The sequence below is a fragment of the Melanerpes formicivorus genome, unplaced genomic scaffold (assembly GCF_026170545.1).
Source record: "Melanerpes formicivorus ecotype bairdi unplaced genomic scaffold, bMelFor1.0.p_v2 SCAF_171, whole genome shotgun sequence".
NCBI classification, from domain to species: domain Eukaryota; kingdom Metazoa; phylum Chordata; class Aves; order Piciformes; family Picidae; genus Melanerpes; species Melanerpes formicivorus.
The window spans coordinates 467,457-489,698 of NW_027142523.1; the positions used below are offsets into that span (position 1 = coordinate 467,457).

Sequence of the window (22,242 nt, forward strand, 5' to 3'; positions counted from 1 at the left end):
AGGAGAAGGCCTTGGGGGTGCCAGGTGGTGACAGAGTCCCCAGGAGCCAGCAGTGGTCCCTGGCAGCCCAGAGCCAGCTGAGTGCTGAGCTGCAGCCAGAGCAGGGAGAGCAGCAGCACAGGGAGGGGATTCTGCCCCTCTGCTCTGCTCAGCCCCCACCTGCAGCACTGCCTCCAGCTCTGGGGCCCCCAGCACAAGCAGGACCTGGAGCTGCTGGAGAGGCTCCAGAGGAGGCCACAGAGATGCTCAGAGGCTGCAGAACCTCCCCTGTGGGGCCAGGCTGGGAGAGCTGGGGCTGTGCAGCCTGGAGAAGAGAAGGCTGCAGGCAGACCTCAGAGCAGCCTTGCAGGAGCTGAAGGGCTCCAGGAGAGCTGGAGAGGGACTTTGGAGAAGGGCTGGGAGGGCCAGGCCCAGGGACAATGGCTTTGAGCTGGGAGAGGAGAGATTGAGAGTGGAGAGGAGGAAGAAATTGTTGAGAGTGAGGGTGGGGAGAGCCTGGCCCAGGCTGCCCAGGGAGGCTGTGGCTGCCTCCTGCCTGGAGGGGTTGCAGGCCAGGCTGGATGAGGCCTGGAGCAGCCTGGGCTGGGGGCAGGGGTCCCAATTCTCCCCCCACAGGCAAAAGAAAAACTCAGATTGCAGAAATGGTGGAAAGTCTCAATGGGAAAAACCCAAGGAAAGTCTTGCAGAGAACCACAGGCACCGTGCCAGAGAGAGAGAGATCCCAGAACAGACCCAAGAACGTCCCATCCCCACCTGGGGGTACACCCAACCCCCCCAGGGCTCTTGCTCCCAGCCCAGCCTGGGCAGGCCAGGGCAGGCAGCTCAGCCTTGCACCTCGCAGCGCCGAGGGAGGTAGGAGAGCGAGAGGACCCCTGCTGATGTCTCCTAGGGGAGCAGGGGAGTGCAATACCTGGCTGCCTGTCACCACCCCCTGGGCTGGGCCCCCTTTTGGGACCTCCCAGCTGTGGTCTGTGCAGTGGCATCTGGGCCAGCACCCAGCCTAAACCACCACACCTGCCCGTGGCAGAGGGCAGGAGCTGGATGCTCTTTAAGGTCCCTGCCAGCCCAACCCAACCCATCCCATCCTAACCCATCCTGTGGGTCTGTGAATTGTTTGTGTCTGAGATCAATCAAATGAAGAAAGGTAAGAAAGAGCTGTCAGGGGCTAGGGGCAGGCCTCCCATGGGCAGCTCTTACTTTTCCCAGGGGCACTGGCAGAGCCCTGTGCAGACCTTCTCTGTGTGCCTCAGCAGAGCAGCTCAGAGCTGCTGTGTGCTGGGCAGGAGGACCTGACTGAAGGATGGCTTCAGCCCCTCTGGCTCAGCTCCCAGTAGGGTGAGGATCCTGACATCCTAGAGCAGGTTTTGTCTTTCACAGACCCCCAGCGTGGGGGGGTTGGGAGAGACCTCTGGGGATCCTTCAGCCCAACCCCCCTGCTAAAGCAGGGTTGTGGAGCCTGGAGGGCAGCTGAGCAGTGCTCAGCAAGAGCTAAAGGAGCTGTGGGGGGCAAGAGGCTGGGGCCAGGCTCTGCTGAGTGGTGCCCAGGGCCAGGCCAAGGGGCAAGGGGCACAGAGTGTCAGGCAGGAGGTTGGAGCTGAGCAGGAGGAGAAAGTTGTTTGTTGTGAGGCTGCTGGAGGCCTGGAGCAGGCTGCCCAGAGAGGTTGTGGAGTCTCCTGGTGTGGAGAGCTTCCAGCCCCCCCTGGGCACTGTGCTGCTGGGCAGGGTGCTGTGGGTGCTCTGCTGGAGCAGGGGCTTGGGCTGGGGGATGCCCAGAGGTCCCTTCCAAGCCTCCCCACTGGGAGCTGCCTGGTGAGCCAGCTCAGCTCCTCCATTTACCTGCAGCTGCTTGGAGCTGCTGGCTTCCTCCTGGGCTCTGAGGCCAGGCTTTGGCAATTTGGCTGATGAGGAACCACTTCAGGGCAGCCCAGGTTTGTCTGGGAATCAAATTCAATCGAGCCCCAGCCTTGTCTCACTACTGATGGGCAATGAAGCCTCTCCCAGGCCCCTCTTTTTCCAGGGCTGCTGTGGTGTCATGTAGGCTGAGCTGCATAGTTCATCAGCGCTCCTGCCACAGAGCTTCTGTCCCCTCACCCACATGAAATGTTTGTGAATGGAGAGGCTGTCAGAGCCAGGGGAAGGTTTGGGCAGCTGCCTGAGGACACCTCAGGCCATAGTTGCTTCCCTTTTTCCCCCAAAGCAAATTTCCTGTCTGGTGATGCTCTCTGCAGGCCCTGCTCGTGCAGCCCCCGTGGGTGGGCAGGGAGGGGATGCTGCTCCACTCTGAGGAGGAGGAAATTACCTCTGCTTGCACCAGGGGAGCTTTAGGTGGGGCATGAGAAACAGATTCTCTCCTGGTACAGTTGGTGAAGGCTGGCAGTGCCATGGTGCAGTGGTGTGGGGTGGGCAGAGGTCTGTCTGCTTCTGTGGCAGTGTCTGGCAGGAGATGGAATGTGAGGATCCCCTGGCTGTGTCCTAGCCCCAACAGCTCTGCCAGCTCCTTGCTGGGGGAGACTTGGGTGGGAAAAAAGCTAAGAGAAGAGTTGGAGTCCCTGAACTCCATGTCCAAGTGGCAAGCAGTTAGGAGTGCAGTCCCTCAGGGCTTCCTGCTGGGACCAGGATTAGTTACTATCTTCCCCAGTGAGAAGGAGAGTGGGCTGGAGGCAGCCTCAGCCAGCCTGTGGGTGGTCCCAAGCTGAGTGGTGAAGTCGACTTGCTGGAGGGACTGGAACCGTCCACAGAGACTGGGACAGGCTTCAGCAGTGAGAGCCTCATGAGGTTCAACAAGGCCAAGTGCAAGACCTGCAGCCAAGTCAGGGCAACCTCTGCTGTCAGCCCAGGCTGGGGGTGCAGAGCTGGCCAGGAGCTGGCACCCAGCGCTGCCAGCCCAGCCCCAGCCTGGCCTCAGCCCCAGCAGGGTGGGCAGCAGGGGCAGGAGGGGATTCTGCCCCTCTGCTGTGCTCTGCTCAGCCCCCCAGGCAGTGCTGGGGCAGCTCTGGAGCCCTCAGCACAGCCAGGGAGCTGTTGGAGCAGGGCCAGAGGAGGCCACAGCAGTGCTGGCAGGGCTGGAAGCCCTCTGCTGGGAGCCAGGCTGGGAGAGTTGGCCTTGGGCAGCCTGCAGGGGAGAAGGCTGCAGGGAGCCCTCCTGGTGGCCTTGCAGTGCTCCAAGGGCCCAGCAGAAAGCTGGGGACAGACTGCTGAGCAGGGCCTCTTGTGCCAGGCCAAGGGGGGATGGTTTGGCCTGCAAGAGGGAGCTTGAGAGTGGAGAGAAGGAGAAATGTTTGGTGCTGAGGGTGGGCAGAGCCTGGCCCAGGCTGCCCAGAGAGCTGGGAGCTGCCCCCTGGCTGGCAGCAGTGCAGGGCAGGTTGTGTGGGGCTGGGAGCAGCCTGCTCTGGCTGGGGCTGTCCCTGCTGGCTGCAGGGGGCTGCTCTGGAAGAGCTTTAAAGGTCCCTTCCAACCCACACCATTTCTTGATGCTCTAGTTAGGGAGAAGCAGAGGTGGTTGTGTTGCAGCTTCGTTGCCATGCTCAGGTTTGAGTGCCAGCACAAATCAAGGTCTTTCTGTGCACCATGGCCAGGGCCCAAGGCAGGTGGGCTGCAGCCTGCTGTCCTGTGACCTCCCAGGAAAGAAGTGGTTTGATTTTTGGAGCAGCATGCAGCATGGTCCTGAGCCTGGGGGGCTGTAAAAGTATTTCTGCAGGGCACAGCAGAGTGCTGCCATGGGGCAACATTCCCCTGGCACCTTCTCAGCCTCCCCATGGTTCTGTGTCTAACTCTCTGCCCTGGGCAAACATTGCTCCAGGCTGCACAGCCCCAGCTCTCCCAGCCTGGCCCCACAGGGGAGGTTCTGCAGCCTCTGCTCATCTCTGTGGCCTCCTCTGGAGCCTCTCCAGCAGCTCCAGGTCCTCCTTGTGCTGGGGGCCCCAGAGCTGGAGGCAGTGCTGCAGGTGGGGAGGCCTTCTACTGTGTTTGTAGGGACCCCAGGAGGTTGGGCTGGTTTCAGGAGCAAGGGCAGTGCTGTTTTGTGCTCCTCAGGCAGGGAGCTGGCTCAGGGGTTGCCTGAGGACACAGGGCTCTATTTCCAGCTCTGCCCTGGCTCTGGCTGACCCAGATCTCAAGGTGCAGCTCAGCCCTGAGCTCAACTGTGCTGGAGCCAGAGCTTGCTGCCTCCCCAGCACACAGCCCAGCAGCAGTGGGGGTTGCTCCAGGCCAGGAACCTCCTGTGCAGCTTTGGAGAGCAGCATGAGCACTGGTGGCCATGGGGGATTGTTTGTATGCAGCAAAGAAGCATCTGAGGCACTGTGTGGTTTGAGCCCAAGCTGTGCTGAAGAGCTCAAGATCTTGGGGTGGGAATAAATTCCCCTGTGGAAGGATTTGAGAAGCTCTGTGCTGGTGAAGCTCTGGGGGTGGTGGGTGGCAGCAGCTGGAGAGGAGGCAGCAGTGCCCAGGGGGGCAAGAAGGGCAGCAGCAGCCTGGCCTGGAGCAGCAATGGTGTGGGCAGCAGGAGCAGGGCAGGGATTGTGCCCTGGGCTGGGCACTGGGGAGGCCACAGCTTGAGTGCTGCCTTCAGCTCTGGGCCCTCCCTGGCAGCAGGAGCTGGAGGGCTGGAGCAGGGCCAGAGAAGGGCAAGAGAGCTGGGGAAGGGTGTGGAGAAGAGGGCTGGGGAGGAGCAGCTGAGGGAGCTGGGGGGGTTGAGTGTGGAGCAGAGGAGGCTGAGGGAGAGCTCCTTGCTCTCTGCAGCTCCTGAGAGGAGGCTGCAGCCAGCTGGGGGCTGGGCTCTGCTCCCTAGGAGCAAGGGACAGGAGGAGAGGAACTGGCCTGAAGTTGTGCCAGGGGAGGGTATGGTTGGAGCTGAGGAACAATTTCTCTGCTGCCAGAGTGGTCAGGGCCTGGCAGAGGCTGCCCAGGGAGGTGCTGCAGTCCCCATGGCTGGAGGTGTTGCAGCAAGCTGTGGCCATGGCACCTGGGGCCATGGTACCTGGGGCCATGGTGGGGCTGGGCTGATGTTGGACTGGGAGAGCTTGGAGGCCTCTTCCAAGCCAAACACCCTATGGCTCCATGGTGTTTTCACAGTGCCCTTTGCAGGTGGAGGGCTGGAAGTGCCCAGAGCCATCTTCTCTCAGAGACAGGACTCTTAGGAGTTGATGAAATTGTAGTGGAGGTTTTTCCCTGCCCAGTGCAAGTTCACACTCTGGGGTGGTTGTTTGCACCTTCCTGGCACAGAGCCCTGGGCACAGAGCCTCTGGGATCAGAGCTGTTGTGCTGAGATCCCTGCTGTGAATGGAGTTTTGTTCCTTCATCTCTGCCCTCTTGTCTGGGGCTTGGGGCCCTGAAGGTAGGATTCCTGCTGCAGCCATGCCAGGGTCAGCTGCTGCTCACCCCACTGCTGCTGAAGGTGTTGGATTGCTTCAGGATTTGGAGGGGATGGCATGCAGCACAGACTCAGGGAATGCTCTGGGTTGGAAGGGACTTCTAAACTGATCCAGTCAGAGCTCCAGCTGAGGGAGCTGGGGGCTTGAGTGTGGAGAAGAGTCTGAGGGGAGACCTCCTTGCCCTCTGCAGCTCCCTGAGAGGAAGCCTCAGGGTGGGGTTGGGCTCTGCTGCCAAGGAACAAGTGCTGGGATGAGAATAGGAAATGGCCTTGAGTTACCTCACAACAGGTTTGGGTTGGATGTGAGAAGAAACTTCTTCCCTGGAAGGGTTCTCAGCCAGTGGCACAGGCTGCCTGGGGACGTGGCTGCATCTCACAGCACTCAGTGTGCTGATCCCAACTGCTTCAGGAGCAGCCTGGAGTCCAGCTCCAGAGGTTTACTGGAGACCACAGAGTGCTCTGGGCTGGAAGGGAGCTCCAGAGCTTGTCCAGCCCAGCCCCCTGCACTCAGCAGGGACATCCTCCACTGGAGCAGGCTGCCCAGAGCCCTCTCCAGCCTCCCCTGCAATAGCTCCAGGCAGGGAGCCTCAACCACCTCCCTGGGCAGCCTGCTGCAGTGTTCCAGCAGCCTCCTGGGGCAGAACTTGTTCCTGAAAGAAACTTGTTTCTAAAATGAGAGCTGTCCTTGGGTGGTGGATTCATAGAGCCACAGAATGGGTTGGGCTGGAAGGGACCTCAAAGCTCATCCAGCTCCAGCCCCCTGCCATGGCCTGGGACCCCTCCCACCAGCCCCAGCTTGCTCCAGGCCTCATCCAGCCTGACCTGCAACACCCCCAGGCAGGAGGCAGCCACAGCCTCCCTGGGCAGCCTGTGCCAGAGTCTCCTCAGTCTCAAGAGTTCCTTCCCCATCTCCAGTCTCAGTCTGCCCTCCCCAAGCCCAGAGCTGTTCCTGCCGGAGGGAGCAGCCCAGCTCTGTGCCTTGCAGGTGCCAGCTGGAGCTGCAGTACCGGCCCCTGGCTGTCCCTCCCTGGTTAGCAAAGCCTTCCCCTGCTGATTGAATTGTTTGCAACCCAAAGCAGAGGCAGGAGCTGCCCTGCCCACCCCACCCCATCCTGCCCACCCCCGCAGCGCTGGCAGCAGCCTTTCCGTAGTGTCAAAACAAAAGCTCTGCTCCTGCCGCGAGTGCTGCGGGGGAAGCCTCTGCCCGGCCCGGGGAAGGGAAGAGGGAGGAAGGAAGTTGAGCAAAGATGTGGGAAGGGCTGTGAAGAGGCAAAGGGGTGAGGAGAGGGTGTCTCCTGTGTGGAGAGTCTCTGTCAGCTTGGCTCACAGGATGTGAGGGGTTGGAAGGGACCTCTGGAGAGCTTCCAGGCCAAGCCCCTGCCAGAGCAGCACCATAGAATCCAGCACAGGTGCCACAGGAACACATCCAGACAGGGCTGCAAAGGCTCCAGAGCAGGAGACTCCACAACCTCTCTGGGCAGCCTGCTCCAGGCCTCTGGGAGCCTCCCAGGCAAGAAGTTCCTCCTCCTGCTGAGCTGCAACCTCCTGGCCTGCACTTTCCATCCCTTGCCCCTTGGCCTATGCCAGGGCACAGTGAGCAGAGCCTGGCCCTGGCCCTTCCTTCCTGAGCCCCAGCACTGAGACCTCACCTCCAGCCCTGCCTCCAGCTCTGCTGTCCCCAGCAGGAGAAGGACACAGAGCTGCTGGAGAGGGTCCAGAGGAGGCCACAAAGATGCTGCCAGGGCTGGAGCAGCTCTGCTGTGAGCACAGGCTGAGGGAGCTGGGGCTGTGCAGCCTGCAGAGGAGAAGGCTCCAGGGGGACCTCAGAGCTGCTGCCAGGACCTGAAGGAATCCTGCAGGAAGGCTGCAGAGAGGCTTTAGCCTGAGGGTGTCTGAGACAGGCTGAGGGGAAATGGTTTGAAGCTGAGGCTGAGCAGGGTCAGAGTGGAGCTGGGGAAGAAGTTCTTGAGGAGGAGGATGATGAGACTCTGGCCCAGGCTGCCCAGGGAGGCTGTGGCTGCCTCCTGCCTGGGGGTGTTCCAGGCCAGGCTGGATGAGGCTTTGAGCAGCTGATTGCAGTTGACAATGGAATGTTCTGAGGTCTGCCTGGAGCCTTCTCTTCTCCAGGCTGATCAGCCCCAACCCTCCCTGCAGGGAGGTTGTAGCCAGGAGGGGGTTGGTCTCTTCTCCCAGGCAACCAGCACCAGAACAAGAGGACACAGTCTCAAGCTGTGCCAGGGGATGTTTAGGCTGGATGTTAGGAAGAAGTTCTTCCCAGCCAGAGAGATTGGCCCTTGGGATGTGCTGCCCAGGGGGGTGGTGGAGTCCCCATCCCTGGAGGTGTTTAGGAAGAGCCTGGACGAGATCCTTGATGCCATGGTTTGGTTGATCAGATGGTGCTGGGGGGTAGGTTGGACCTGATGATCTCTGAGGTCTTTTCCAACCTGGTTGATTCTATTCTATTCTGTGGTGGTCAGGTGGAATATGTATATTTAAAACCAAACCATAAACCCCCCATGGCAGGGGGTGGCACTGGATGGTCTTTGAGGTCCCTTCCAACCCGACCCAATCTATGTTTCTGTGATCCTCTGGTCAGAACTGAGTTGGAACTGTTGCTTGCACAGCCAGTCTGGAATGTCTGTGGTGTTGTGTCCTTCAGAGCAGGGCTGAGTGCATGGGACTGGAACTAAGTGAGTGACAACAAAGACAGGAGCTGGATGGTCTTGAAGGTCCCTCCCAATCCAACCAATTCTCTGATGAGCTGTAAGCTGAAGATGGTCTCCAGCTCCTGAGTAGTGATGAATGCTGCATTCAGCAACATCCTGAGTCCTTTAGCCTGCAGGAGCTTGTGGTAGATCTTCAGAGCAGCTATGTGGTGAGGATGAGGGTTAAAGGTCCCCTTGGATCCTCTCTGAGTGGTCTGGGGAGCTGTGAGTGAGTGCCTGCAGCGCTGAAAGGGGGAGAGGTTTCCCAGTGCCCCAGCTCGTGGGGGACACAGGGAGCTCCAGCGGCCCCAGGGCCAAGCAGAGGTTGGAAAGCAGAAGCTGGAGAGGCAGGGAGGCAGCTGCTTAGGGTCACACAGAAAGGAGGTCCTGATGCAGAGCAAGAGCCCAGGAGGTGTAAATCATTGTGGCTTGGCTGAGGTTGTGAGGTCCTACCCTCAAACACAGTCAGCTGTAGAGAGGTTAGCATTAGTCTGTACTTGATGCTCTGCACTGCCTGAGGCTGAATCACAGAAAGGGCTGGCTTGGAAGGGAGCTCCAGAGCTCAGCCAGCCCAGCCCCCTGCACTCAGCAGGGACATCCTCCACTGGAGCAGGCTGCCCAGAGCCCTCTCCAGCCTCCCCCTTGAATAGCTCCAGGGCTGGGGCCTCAACCACCTCCCTGGGCAGCCTGCTGCAGTGTTCCAGCAGCCTCCAGCTCTGGCCACACTGCTTTGGCTGCAGCCCAGGCTGCCCTTGGCCTCCTGTGCTGCCAGTGCCCATTGCTGGCTCCTGCCCTGCTCCTCCCCCCCAGCACCCCCAAGGCCTTCTCTGCAGGGCTGCTCTCAGTCTCATCCCCCCCAGCCTGGATTGATTCTGAGGGGTGCCCAGAACTAGGTGCAGGACCTTGCCCTTGGCCTTGCTGCACCTCCTGAGGTTCTCCTCAGCCAGCTCTGCAGCCTGCCCAGGTCCCTCTGGATGCCCTCCAGCTCCTTGATTCTGATCAGCCACAGCACTCAGCTGGGTGTCAGCTGCAGACTTGCTGGGGGGGCCTCTCCCTCCCTGTTTGTATCCTTGATGAAGATACTGAGCAGCACTGGTCCCAGCACAGTCAGTGGTTCCCCATCTCCATCTGGAGCTTGAGCTGTGGAGCCTCTGCATGCAGTCATCCATCCAATGCTTCGTGCTCTGGACTCTGCACCCCTCAGATCCACATCTCTCCAGCTTACAGAGCAGGATCTTGTGGGGCACTGTGCCAGAGGCCTTGCAGAAGTCCATCTGGATGAGCTCCACTGCCCTTCCCTTGTGCCCTGCTGCGGTGACTCCCTTGTAGAAAGCAATGGAGAGTGGTCAGCAGCCCCTGCCCTGGGTGAGGCCTGCTGGCTGTCTCCAGTCACCTCCTTGTCCTCCATGTGCTTTGGCACAGCTTCCAGGAGGACCTGCTCCCAGGCACAGAGGTGAAGCTGCCAGGTTGGTACTTCCAGGTCCTCTTCCATGGAACTGCTTCTCTGCAGGTCCCCCCTTACCTATCCTGGTGCAGAAGGTTGTTCCTCCCCAGGGGCAGGACCCTGCACTGTCCCTTATCAGGTGCCCTGTGCTGATGTGCCTGCAGTGAGGAAAAGGGAGAGCTGAGCTGCTCTGCTGCACTCAGAGCTCCATGGAGTTTCTGTTGTGGTTTCTCATGCATAATTCAGTGCAGGCTCTCTGCCCATGTCCAGAGCTGGGGAGCTGAATCCTGACTGAATTGTAAATAATGAAGCAGCCCATGGCTAAAAGTTTCCTCAGGACATGCAACAGGAGAAAGAAAACCCAGCTGTGTCCTCTCGTCAGCACAGATGTCCTTCTGGGGCCATGTGCATCTTCATCCCTCCCTGCTCCATGGATTTCAAGGCATAGAAGTCCATGGGTGTAGTGCTTTGAGCATTAACTGGAGTTTAAGAGCTCAGATGGTAGCAAACTGAGACTCCCCTCCCCAGCCCCCCATTCTCCCCTCCTTTTCCCTGATAAGGAAAAAGGAGAGAAAGGAAAAAAAGGGGTAGGGGAAAAAGGAGGAGGTAAACCTGCCCCCAAAATAACCTGGGGTCAGTTTGGAAGTAGGAGAAGTAAGCTTTTTAACAAAACATCTATAGAGCAGTAGCAGGGAGGGTTACAAGGGTGAGGGGTGAGGATGAATAGGAGAATACACAAACCCTGGATGGCCTTGCAGCTCCCTGGGGGTGAGTGGGTTCAGTCCTTCAGAGAGCATGGGAGCAGCAGGGGAGGCCAGGCCTGAGCCCGGGGAGGCATGGGGAGCCTGGCTCAGCTGCTGTCCCCTGGAGCAGGCAGGAGGAGCAGAGGGCAGGGGCAGCAGTGTCCTCCTGTCCATAGGCTTGCTGGACAGGAGGGGGCAGTGAGATGGACCCTTTGACCCGGGGGACCCCTCCTGCTGGGGGTCCTGCTCACCTGGATCAGGTTTCTTTTGTCCCCTGGGGGCAGCAGGGCTCTCCCAGCCCTCCCCCCAGAATGGGAGTAACCCAGCACACTGGTGAGCCCAGAAAGTGAGCACTGGCATGGCCCAAGTGCTGCCAGCCCTTTGGCCAGAGCACCTTCCTTTCACAGAGCCAGAGAGTGGTTTGGGTTCCTACCCTCAGGGCCCCAAGCCCCAGACAAGAGGGCAGAGATGGAGAAACAAAACTCCATTCAGAGGCAGGGATCTCAGCACAACAGCTCTGATCCCAGAGGCTCTGTGCCCAGGGCTCTGTGCCAGGAAGGTGCAAACAACCACCCCAGAGTGTGAACTTGCACTGGGCAGGGAAAAACCTCCACTACAATTTCATCAACTCCTAAGAGTCCTGTCTCTGAGAGAAGATGGCTCTGGGTACTTCCAGCCCTCCACCTGCAAAGGGCACTGTGAAAACACCATGGAGCCATAGGGTGTTTGGCTTGGAAGAGGCCTCCAAGCTCTCCCAGTCCAACATCAGCCCAGCCCCACCATGGCCCCAGGTACCATGGCCCCAGGTGCCATGGCCACAGCTTGCTGCAACACCTCCAGGCATGGGGACTGCAGCACCTCCCTGGGCAGCCTCTGCCAGGCCCTGACCACTCTGGCAGCAGAGAAATTGTTCCTCAGCTGAAGGCTGCACCTTGGGTTTCTTGCTCAGCTGGGTGGCCGCAGGGCAAAAATGCTGCATGGTCCTGTTCTGCATAGCTCTGTGCCTGCTTTGTGCCGTGTCTGCTCCCATCCTGCCAGCAGTGCAGCTTGTTTTGGTGTTCCTCAGTGGCAGCTTTGCTCCCTGCACTAAACTCCAGCAGCTGGTGGCTTGTATCAGGCTAAAAATACTCCTTAAGCTGATAAAGGCAGGGGATGACTGCTGACAACCCCATGTGGGAGCCCTTTCTTTAGGTCACTTGAGGTGTGTGGTGCTGCCAGCTGCTGGGGGAGGGCTGTGGTCTGTGGGGTGGCTGCCTGGAGACAGCACTTCTGTGCTGCCTTCTTCTCTCTGCTCTGAGGAGGACCATTTTTTTGTTTGTTAACTGAACAAATAGCTCAAAGCTGGGACTTGCAGCCAGGGCCAGCTGCTTTCGTGTCCTTTCTGTAACAGAAGTGCTATTTTCAAAGCTTTCAGAGCTCTGTTTATTATTGATTAGGTGCAGAAATTTCTTCCCTTGGCCCTTTTGAGTTGTTTTTTTTTTTCTTCCTTAGGTCCTTCTGATTTTTCTTCAGTTTCACTTTGGTTTTTTGCTGTCTCCTGTTGGAGCAGTGTGCCATAGAAACCTGTCAGAGGGCTGGAGCACCTCTGCTGTGGGGCCAGGCTGGGAGAGCTGGGGCTGTTCAGCCTGGAGAGGAGAAGGCTCCAGGAGACCTCAGAGCTGCAGTTCAGTATCTACAGGGCAGCTCCAGGCAGGCTGGGGAGGGACTGTCCAGAAGGGGCTGTGGGGATAGGAGCAGGGGCAAGGGTTTGGAAGTGGAGCAGGGCAGAGTCAGGTTGGAGCTCAGGAGGAAGCTCTGCACAGGGAGGCTGGGGAGACACTGGCACAGGCTGCCCAGGGAGGTGGTGGAGGCTCCATGGCTGGAGCCATTCAGGCTCAGCCTGGCTGTGTCCCTGGGCAGCCTGCTCTGGCTGCAGCTGTCCCTGCTGCCTGCAGGGGCTTGCACAAGATACCTTCTGAGGCTCCCTTGCGACCCAATTGAAGCTGTGATGCTGTGAAACTCTAAAACTCCCCTTGAGGAAGCTCAGCACCTCCCAGAGTCCTGCAAACCTGAATGCTTTGGTTTGATTTCAGGCTAAGCTGTTTGGGTGTTGGTCCTGCTGACCCTTGCTCCTATACATCACTTCTGGTGTGTAGCTAAACAGCTTCCAGGATACAGGAGATGATTTAGCCTTGCAAACCAAAACCAGACCTCCTGTTCAGTGAGTAATGCAACATGTGGCATTGAGCTCCCACTGTGTGAGGGGAAGAGAAGGTGGGTGACAGCAATTTCACACAACATCTGCTCTGGAGACCGTGAGTATGACATTTTGAAAAGGAGTTGGGATAGCGGTTGTGGACCAGAGCTGTGTACTAACAGAACAACAGAGAGCAGGAAGGAGTCCTTCCCACCCTTGCCAAGTGGTGTTTGTGAGCTGGTAAAGCTCTTGGGAGCAGCAGCAAGTGTGGAAAGGGCACTGATGTGTGTACAAGGCTCAAATCCCTGTGTGGCAATGCCAGCGACGAGCAGTGTGAGCAATCTGGCAGTGCAGGCCTAGAGCCTGACATGATGGTAGGCCATGCTCAGCATAAGTGCAGAGCCAGCTAGCAGTGTAGCAACACAGTGCTGTGCCTGCAGCATGTAACTAAAGCAGGGCACTGGTAGCTATAAACACAGAAGGTTATTTTGGGACAACAGGACATGCACCTGCATCAACAACCTCGCGTGTCGTTAGGAGTTGGATCAATGATCTATAATAGTGTGATGTGTGGTGACTCATAGGGAACCAATGAAGCCATGCCAACAGGGCACTCTTGAGTTTATATAAGTGGTAGAAGTTCCCTTGCTACGCACTTCTGCCTTTCCTTTCCCTTCTTCTTTGCTTTACTTTACTGTGCTATACTCGCACCACAGGCCTGCAACACTGGAACAATAAAGGAGCAATACTCGATCATATTGGTCAGCTGTATTGACTGCAGTCTCTGTCGCTGACATCCCAGAGCCCCAGCATGGCTGGAGTTGGAAGGGACCTCTGGATATCCCCCAGCCCAAGCCCCTGCTCCAGCAGGGCACCCACAGCACCCTGCCCAGCAGCACAGTGCCCAGGGGGGGTTGGAAGCTCTCCACACCAGGAGACTCCACAACCTCTCTGGGCAGCCTGCTCCAGGCCTCCAGCAGCCTCACAACAAACAACTTTCTCCTCCTGCTCAGCTCCAACCTCCTGCCTGCCACTCTGTGCCCCTTGCCCCTTGGCCTGGCCCTGGGCACCACTCAGCAGAGCCTGGCCCCAGCCTCCTGCCCCCCACAGCTCCTTTAGCTCTTGCTGAGCATTGCTCAGCTGCCCTCTGGGGCTGCTCTTCTGCAGGCTCTCAGCCCCAGGGCTCTCAGCCTTTGCTGCTCCCAGAGCTGCTCCAGGCCCCTCAGCAGCTTCCCAGCCTGCCCTGGGCTCTCCCCAGCACTTCCCTGCCTCTGGAACTGGAGAGCTCAAAACTGGGAGAAGACTCTCCCCTGATCTGATGGCCACCCTCTTCTTGGTGCACTCCCAGTGGGTCTTTGCCATGCCGGAGCCTAGCTCCTGTTCTGCAGCGATTTTCTCTTCAAACAGGACTTGTGATGCCCTGGTGAGCTCTGTCCTGACAGCTGCTCTGTGCTTTCTCTCCTCCCCAGGCAGAAGGATGCCCACCCGAATATGAAGTGAAGGCTCTCCTATGCTGGCGCCTGGATGCTGGTGCGGGGCGGTCAGGGACCAGGACTCTGCTCTCACCAAGCCTCTTCCTCGGTCAGGATGAAGCCAGGGAGGAGTTCAGGCGCGGCCTGGAGGCGCGGCGCGCGCTGCCCGGCATGAGGCCAATGCCCCCGGCCGCCCGGCGCAATGAAGGAAGTGGCGTCGTGGTCGCCACGGGAGGTGTCCGGCTGGCTGGTGGAGAACGCCCTGCCCGAGTACTGTGAGGCCCTGCGGGGCTGCGGCGGCAGGGACCTGATCCGCCTCACCCGCGAGGACTTCCAGCGGACGCCCCTCTGCCGCGTCTCCTCGGACGGCGGGCAGAGGCTGCTGCAGCTGATCGAGGGCCTGAAGATGGCTCACCACATGGAGGCCCACCGCAATGGGCACGCCAACGGGCACGCGGGGCGGCCCCAGGGCCCGCCCGCGCCCAACGGGCTGCCCAACGGCTACAGCAAGGAGATGGTCAGGATCCCCATGCCCGAGCCCGAGCGCTCGCAGTACCCTGCCGAGTGGGGCAAGACCCTGGTGGCTTTCCTTTACGCCCTCTTTTGTTTCGTCCTCACCACGGTGACCATCTCGGTGGTCCATGAACGAGTGCCTCCCAAGGAGGTGCAGCCTCCCCTGCCCGACGCCTTCTTTGACCGCTTCGATCGGGTGCAGTGGGCCTTCTCTATCTGCGAGATCAATGGCATGATCCTGGTGGGGCTCTGGTTTGTGCAGTGGCTCCTCCTCAAATACAAGTAAGTACCCCCTGGTGAGCACCTCTCGCCGCTCACAGAGTGGTTGATGTGCAGGGCACAGGAAACTGCTTGTGGTCTTTGCTGCGGTAGGTGCCCAGAGTAGAAAAGATGCTGCTGGTGGGCAACAGCAGGAGCAGGAGCCAGCAATCATAGACTCGTAGAGTCACAGAGTCACAGTCAGAGAATCAGAGTCACAGAATGTCAGAGTCACAGAATCACAGTCACAGAATGTGCCACAGAGTCACAGAGAATCAGAGAGTCACAGTCAGAGAATCACAGAATCAGTCACAGAACCACAGAGTCAGAGAGTCACAGAATCACAGACTCAGGGTCACAGAATCACAGAGAGTCACAGAGAATCACAGAGTCACAGTCACAGAATCAGTCACAGAGTCATGGTCACTGAATCACAGTCAGAGTCATAGTCACAGAATCAGTCAGGGAGTCCCAGACTCACACTCCCAGAGACACAGTCACAGAGTCACAGAATCACAGTCACAGAATCACAGAGAATCACAGGCACAGAATCACACAATCACAGGTGTAGAGTCACAGTAATATCACAGTCACAGAATTGTTCACAATCACAGAGTTAGAGACTCACAGCATCACAGTCAGAGTCACAGAATCACAGTGACAGCATCACAGTGACAAGAGTCACAGAATCAGTCACAGAATCACAAAGAATCACAGTCACAGAATCACAGAGTCACAGTCACAGAATCAGAGTCTCACAGTCACAGAATCACACAGTCACAGAATCACAGGCACAGAGTTGCAGAATCCCAGAGTCACAGAATCAGAGTCACAGAATCACAGAGAATCACAGTCACAGAATCACAGAGTCACAGTCACAGAATCAGAGTCTCACAGTCACAGAATCACACAGTCACAGAATCACAGGCACAGAGTTGCAGAATCCCAGAGTCACAGAATCAGAGTCACAGAATCACAGAGAATCACAGTCACAGAATCACAGAGTCACAGTCACAGAATCAGAGTCTCACAGTCTCACAGGCACAGAGTCACAGAATCACAGAGAATCACAGGCACAGAGTCACAGGCGTAGAGTCACAATAATATCACAGTCAGAGTCACAGAATCGTTCACAATCACAGAGTTAGAGATTCACAGAATCACAGTCAGAGTCACAGAGTCACAGAATCACATTCACAGAGTTGCTGTCAAGGAGTCACTGAATATCAGAGTCGCAGACTCAGAGTCACAGAATCACAGTCACAGAATCACAGAGTGTCAGTCACAGAGTCACAGTCACAGAATCACAGTCACAGAGTCACAGTCACAGAATCAAAGAGTCACAGAATCACAGTCACAGAATCAAAGAGTCGCAGAGTCGCAGTCACAGAATCGCAGTCACAGAATCAGTCGCAGAGTCACAGTCGCAGAGTCACAGTCACAGAATCAGTCACAGAGTCACAGTCGCAGAGTCACAGTCACAGAATCAGTCGCAGAGTCACAGTCGCAGAGTCACAGTCGCAGAGTCGCAGTCACAGAATCAGTCGCAGAGTCACAGTCGCAGAGTCATAGTCACAGAGTCACAGTCACAGAATCACAGTCACAGTCACAGTCACAGAATCAAAGAGTCGCAGAGTCACAGTCGCAGAGTCACAGTCACAGAATCAGTCACAGAATCAGTCGCAGAGTCACAGTCGCAGAGTCACAGTCGCAGAGTCGCAGTCACAGAATCAGTCGCAGAGTCACAGTCGCAGAGTCATAGTCACAGAGTCACAGTCACAGAATCACAGTCACAGTCACAGTCACAGAATCAAAGAGTCGCAGAGTCACAGTCGCAGAGTCACAGTCACAGAATCAGTCACAGAATCAGTCGCAGAGTCACAGTCGCAGAGTCACAGTCGCAGAGTCACAGTCACAGAATCAGTCGCAGAGTCACAGTTGCAGAGTCACAGTCGCAGAGTCGCAGTCACAGAATCAGTCGCAGAGTCACAGTCGCAGAGTCATAGTCACAGAGTCACAGTCACAGAATCACAGTCACAGTCACAGTCACAGAATCAAAGAGTCGCAGAGTCACAGTCGCAGAGTCACAGTCACAGAATCAGTCGCAGAGTCACAGTCGCAGAGTCACAGTCGCAGAGTCACAGTCACAGAATCACAGTCACAGAATCAAAGAGTCGCAGAGTCACAGTCGCAGAGTCACAGTCGCAGAGTCACAGTCACAGAGTCGCAGTCACAGAATCAGTCACAGAGTCACAGTCGCAGAGTCACAGTCACAGAATCACAGTCACAGAATCAAAGAGTCGCAGAGTCGCAGTCGCAGAGTCACAGTCACAGAATCACAGTCACAGAATCAAAGAGTCGCAGAGTCACAGTCGCAGAGTCACAGTCGCAGAATCACAGTCACAGAATCAAAGAGTCGCAGAGTCACAGTCGCAGAATCACAGTCACAGAATCAAAGAGTCGCAGAGTCACAGTCGCAGAGTCACAGTCACAGAATCAGTCGCAGAGTCACAGTCGCAGAGTCACAGTCGCAGAGTCACAGTCACAGAATCACAGTCACAGAATCAAAGAGTCGCAGAGTCACAGTCGCAGAGTCACAGTCGCAGAGTCACAGTCACAGAGTCGCAGTCACAGAATCAGTCACAGAGTCACAGTCGCAGAGTCACAGTCACAGAATCACAGTCACAGAATCAAAGAGTCGCAGAGTCGCAGTCGCAGAGTCGCAGTCACAGAATCGCAGTCACAGAATCAGTCACAGAGTCACAGTCGCAGAGTCACAGTCACAGAATCAGTCGCAGAGTCACAGTCGCAGAGTCACAGTCGCAGAGTCACAGTCACAGAATCACAGTCACAGAATCAAAGAGTCGCAGAGTCACAGTCGCAGAGTCACAGTCGCAGAGTCACAGTCACAGAGTCGCAGTCACAGAATCAGTCACAGAGTCACAGTCGCAGAGTCACAGTCACAGAATCACAGTCACAGAATCAAAGAGTCGCAGAGTCGCAGTCGCAGAGTCGCAGTCACAGAATCGCAGTCACAGAATCAGTCACAGAGTCACAGTCGCAGAGTCACAGTCACAGAGTCACAGTCACAGAGTCACAGTCACAGAATCAAAGAGTCGCAGAGTCACAGTCGCAGAGTCACAGTCGCAGAGTCACAGTCACAGAATCAAAGAGTCGCAGAGTCACAGTCGCAGAGTCGCAGTCGCAGAATCAGTCACAGAGACACAGTCACAGAGTCACAGTCACAGAATCAGTCGCAGAGTCACAGTCGCAGAGTCACAGTCGCAGAGTCGCAGTCGCAGAATCAGTCACAGAGTCACAGTCACAGAGTCACAGTCGCAGAGTCACAGTCACAGAATCCCAGTCACAGAATCACAGTCACAGAATCAAAGAGTTGCAGAGTCACAGTCACAGAATCGCAGTCGCAGAGTCACAGTCGCAGAGTCACAGTCGCAGAGTCACAGTCACAGAGTCACAGTCACAGAATCAAAGAGTCGCAGAGTCACAGTCGCAGAGTCGCAGTCGCAGAGTCGCAGTCACAGAATCAGTCGCAGAGTCACAGTCGCAGAGTCACAGTCACAGAGTCACAGTCACAGAATCAGTCACAGAATCACAGTCGCAGAGTCACAGAATCACAGTCGCAGAGTCACGGTCACAGAGTCACAGTCACAGAATCGCAGTCACAGAATCAGTCACAGAGTCACAGTCACAGAGTCACAGTCGCAGAGTCACAGTCACAGAATCACAGTCACAGAATCACAGTCACAGAATCAAAGAGTTGCAGAGTCACAGTCGCAGAGTCGCAGTCACAGAATCGCAGTCACAGAATCAGTCGCAGAGTCACAGTCGCAGAGTCACAGTCACAGAATCACAGTCACAGAGTCACAGTCACAGAATCAAAGAGTCGCAGAGTCACAGTCGCAGAGTCGCAGTCGCAGAGTCGCAGTCACAGAATCAGTCGCAGAGTCACAGTCGCAGAGTCACAGTCACAGAGTCACAGTCACAGAATCAGTCACAGAATCACAGTCGCAGAGTCACAGAATCACAGTCGCAGAGTCACGGTCACAGAATCACAGAGTCACAGAATCACAGTCTCAGAGTTACAGAATCACAGTCGTAGAATCACAGAGTCACAGTCACAGAGTTGCAGTCACAGAATCACAGTCAGATTTGCAGTCAAAGAATCAAAGAGTCACAGAATCACAGTCACAGAGTCGCAGAGTCACAGTCACAGAACCAGTCACAAAATCACAGAATCACAGAATCATGGAATCACAGTCCCTGTGTCACACAATCACAGTCACGGAATCACAGTCACAGAACCATAGAGTCACAGTCCCAGAGTCACAGTCACAGTCACAGAATCGCAGTCACAGAGTCACAGAATCACAGAGTTGCAGTCACAGAATCACAGAGTCGTAGTCACAGTATCACCAAGTCAAAGACTCACAGAGTCGAAGTCATCACCGAATCATCAGTGTTTGTCAATGTCCTGGCTGAGGGCACTGCCAGCAGTTTTGCTCTCAACACCAAGGTGGGTGCAGTAGCTGACACACCAGAAGGCTGTGCTACCGTTTAGCAAGACCTGGACAGGCTGAGAGCTGGGTGGGGATAAATTTGATGAAGTTCAGCAAGGGCAAGGGTAGAGTCTTGCACCTTGGAAGGAACAACTCCATGCACCAATATAGGTTGGGGACGGACCTGCTGGAGAGCATTGAGAGGAAAAGGGACCTGGGAGTCCTGGTGGGTGGAAGCATGCCCAGGAGCCAGCAATGTGCTCTGGTGGCCAGAAGGCCAAGGGTATCCTGGGCTGCATTAGAAGGGCTGTGGGGAGCAGATCAGAGTGGTTTTCTTTCTCCTCTGCTCTGCTGAGACCACATCTGGAATCTTGTGACCAGTTCTGGGCCCTAAAGTTTAAGAAAGAGAGAGTTGCTTGAGGTAGTGCAGTGCAGAGCCACAAGGATTGCTGCAGGCAGGGGAAGATCTTCCTCAGGAGCAGAGCCTGAGGGAGCTGAGGGCTCTGGTGCTTGGAAAGGAGGAGCCTGAGAGGGGAGCTCCTTGCTGGGGCTAAAGCTGTGCAGGGGCAGTGCCCAGAGGCTGGAGTCAGGCTCTGCTGGGGGCTGCCCAGTGCCAGCACAAGGGGCAGTGGTGGAAGCTGAGGCAGAGGAAGTTGCATGGGAAGAGGAGGGAGAAGTTTTTCCCTGGGAGGGTGCCAGAGGCCTGGAGCAGGCTGCCCAGGGGGGTTGTGGAGTCTCCCTCTGTGGAGAGATTCCAACCCCCCCTGGCTATGTTGCTGTGTGCCCTGCCCTGGGTGCCCCTGCTCTCGGTGAGCTCTGGAGGTCCCTTCCAGCCCCTGAAATTGCCTGTCACAGAGGCACAGAGGCTTTGTCTCAGTCCAGAGAGGGAAAGAGCCTCAGTTCTTTTGAATATTCTGTGTCCTGAAATCAGAGGCACAAATGAGGCCAAAATATCAACAGCAAAGCTATTTGTTTCACAAATGAAGTGGGTGGATCAGAAGGAGAGAGAAAGAAAATAGAGAGGGAGAAGAGGGAGAGAGAAGAGGAAAGGAATTATATTCCCACACCCCTCACCCCCCAAGACAGTTTGGGTCTGTGGAGGAAGGCTGCTGCAGCTCTGGCTGTGGAGGAGAGGTCATCCTTGCTGGCTATGCTGTCCTCTGAGCAGCCTCTTCAGCTCCATGAGTTGCAGCAGGCAGAACTTAGGACACAGAGAGAGGATTCCTCTTGGTCTGTTTCTTCCAGGCTCCCTGGGGCTGTCTCTGTCATTTTTCTCTGCTGGTGTTCCCCTGTTTTCCTTCAGAGCAGCATTGCCCCAGGGCTTTTCCTTCTCCTGAGCCAGTAGCTGCTCAGGTCTTTCATCCAGTTTTGAGCTGTGTACATTCCAGAGAGTGTGGATAGCAGAGGCCTCTGCCCATTATTTGCAGGGCAGCTGCAGCCTGGGGAGCAATCTTCATGCACCTTCCAGAGAGTTGTTATCCAGTGGCCTCTGCCCAACACACATCAGCTGTTGCCTGGGCAAGCAGCAGAGATGATTTCATCTTTGTTGAGTCACATCAGGAGAGCCAGGATTTAGTCTCTCACAGTCATAGAATGGTCTGGCGTGAAAGGGACCTCCAAAGGTCAGCAAGGACATCCTCCACTGGAGCAGGCTGCCCAGAGCCCTCTCCAGCCTCCCCTGCAATAGCTCCAGGCATGGAGCCTCAACCACCTCCCTGGGCAGCCTGCTGCAGTGTTCCAGCAGCCTCCTGGGGCAGAACTTGTTCCTCACATCCAATCTCAATCTGCTCTGCTCTGCTCTGCAGCCCCTGCCCCTGCTCCTGTCCCTGCAGGCCTTTGGGAGCAGTCTCTCTGCAGCCTTCTTGTAGCCTCTTCAGGTCCTGGCAGGCTGCTCTGAGGTCTGCCTGGAGCCTTCTCTTCTCCAAGCTGAACACCCCCAGCTCCCTCAGCCTGTGCCCATAGGGGAGGCACTCCATCCCCACACCGCTCCATCAGCTTTGAGCAGTCACTCATTTTCCATTTGAGATAGGGTTGAGGTTAGGATAGTTTGATCTCTTCACCAGAGGATGAAAAGGAGTGAGCTTATTTAGGTTTGTGCAGCCATTTAGGGATTGCAAAGGGCTACCTGAGCTCTTCTGAAGCTTGCAGGACCTTCCTGAGAGGCATTAAAGGGAAAGGAGCTCAGATCAGCAACAGGTCCTCCAAAATACAAGTCTTGAGCTGTGCTGGCTGCAGGACAAGAGACTCTCAAGGCAGGAAGCCACAGCTGCTAAGAGATTTCTTCCCTCAGCACTGCTGTAGGCAGAGGGAAGATGTGGTGTGGGGGTACTGTGACACAGTTCAGCAAAACCAGCAAGACCACACAGGGTACAGAGCAGGAGCTTTGACTCAGCAGTGCCAGCCAGCCCCAAAACTGGCCTGTTGAGTTTCACTGCTACCTACCAGCTAATAACATAGAATCACAGAGGCACAGAATGGGTTGGGTTGGAAGGGATTTTAAAAGCCACCCAGTTCCAACCTCCATACCATGGGCAGGGACCCCTCCCACCAGCCCAGCTTCCTCACAGCCACATCCAACCTGGCCTGCAACACCTCCAGGCAGGAGGCAGCCACAGCCTCCCTGGGCAGCCTGTGTCAGGCTCTCCCCACCCTCACTCTCAGCAATTTGTTCCTCCTCCCCACTCTCAATCTCTCCTCTCCCAGCTCAAAGCCATTGTCCCTGGGCCTGGCACTCCCAGCCCTTCTCCAGAGTCCCTCCCCAGCTTTCTTGTAGGTCCCCTACAAGGAAAGAGTCATGACAACTAAATCCCTCCTGGCACAGCCACTGGGACAGAAGGAACCTCTGAGCTCACAGAACACAGCAAAGAAATCCCTGGCAGCATTACAAGCCCAAGGGTAAATCCAGGGAGAGCAGCTCCAGAATGTAACCACAGCAATCCTCTGTGTGCTGCTGCTCACAGTCACTGTGGGCTGTGGTAGAACTGAGATTGGTAGTTGCAATTATTACAGAGTCACAGAATGCCAGGAGCTGGGAAGGACCTCTGGA

At 56.6% G+C, this 22,242-nt stretch overlaps 1 protein-coding gene across 3 annotated transcripts in view; it reads left to right on the forward strand.

Annotated features, from left to right (window-relative positions):
• The window catches only part of SGMS1 (sphingomyelin synthase 1), a 103,545-nt gene that overhangs the window by 61,798 nt on the left and 19,505 nt on the right, over positions 1 to 22,242 (forward strand). For all 3 annotated transcript variants that reach the window (XR_010991236.1, XM_068169198.1, XM_068169199.1), the window contains exon 4: positions 13,906 to 14,703. Coding sequence is in view for 2 of the 3 variants with exons in the window: in XM_068169198.1 (XP_068025299.1) it covers positions 14,111 to 14,703 (593 nt within the window). In the remaining variant the exon portion in view is untranslated. The remainder of the gene's footprint in view (positions 1 to 13,905; positions 14,704 to 22,242) is intronic.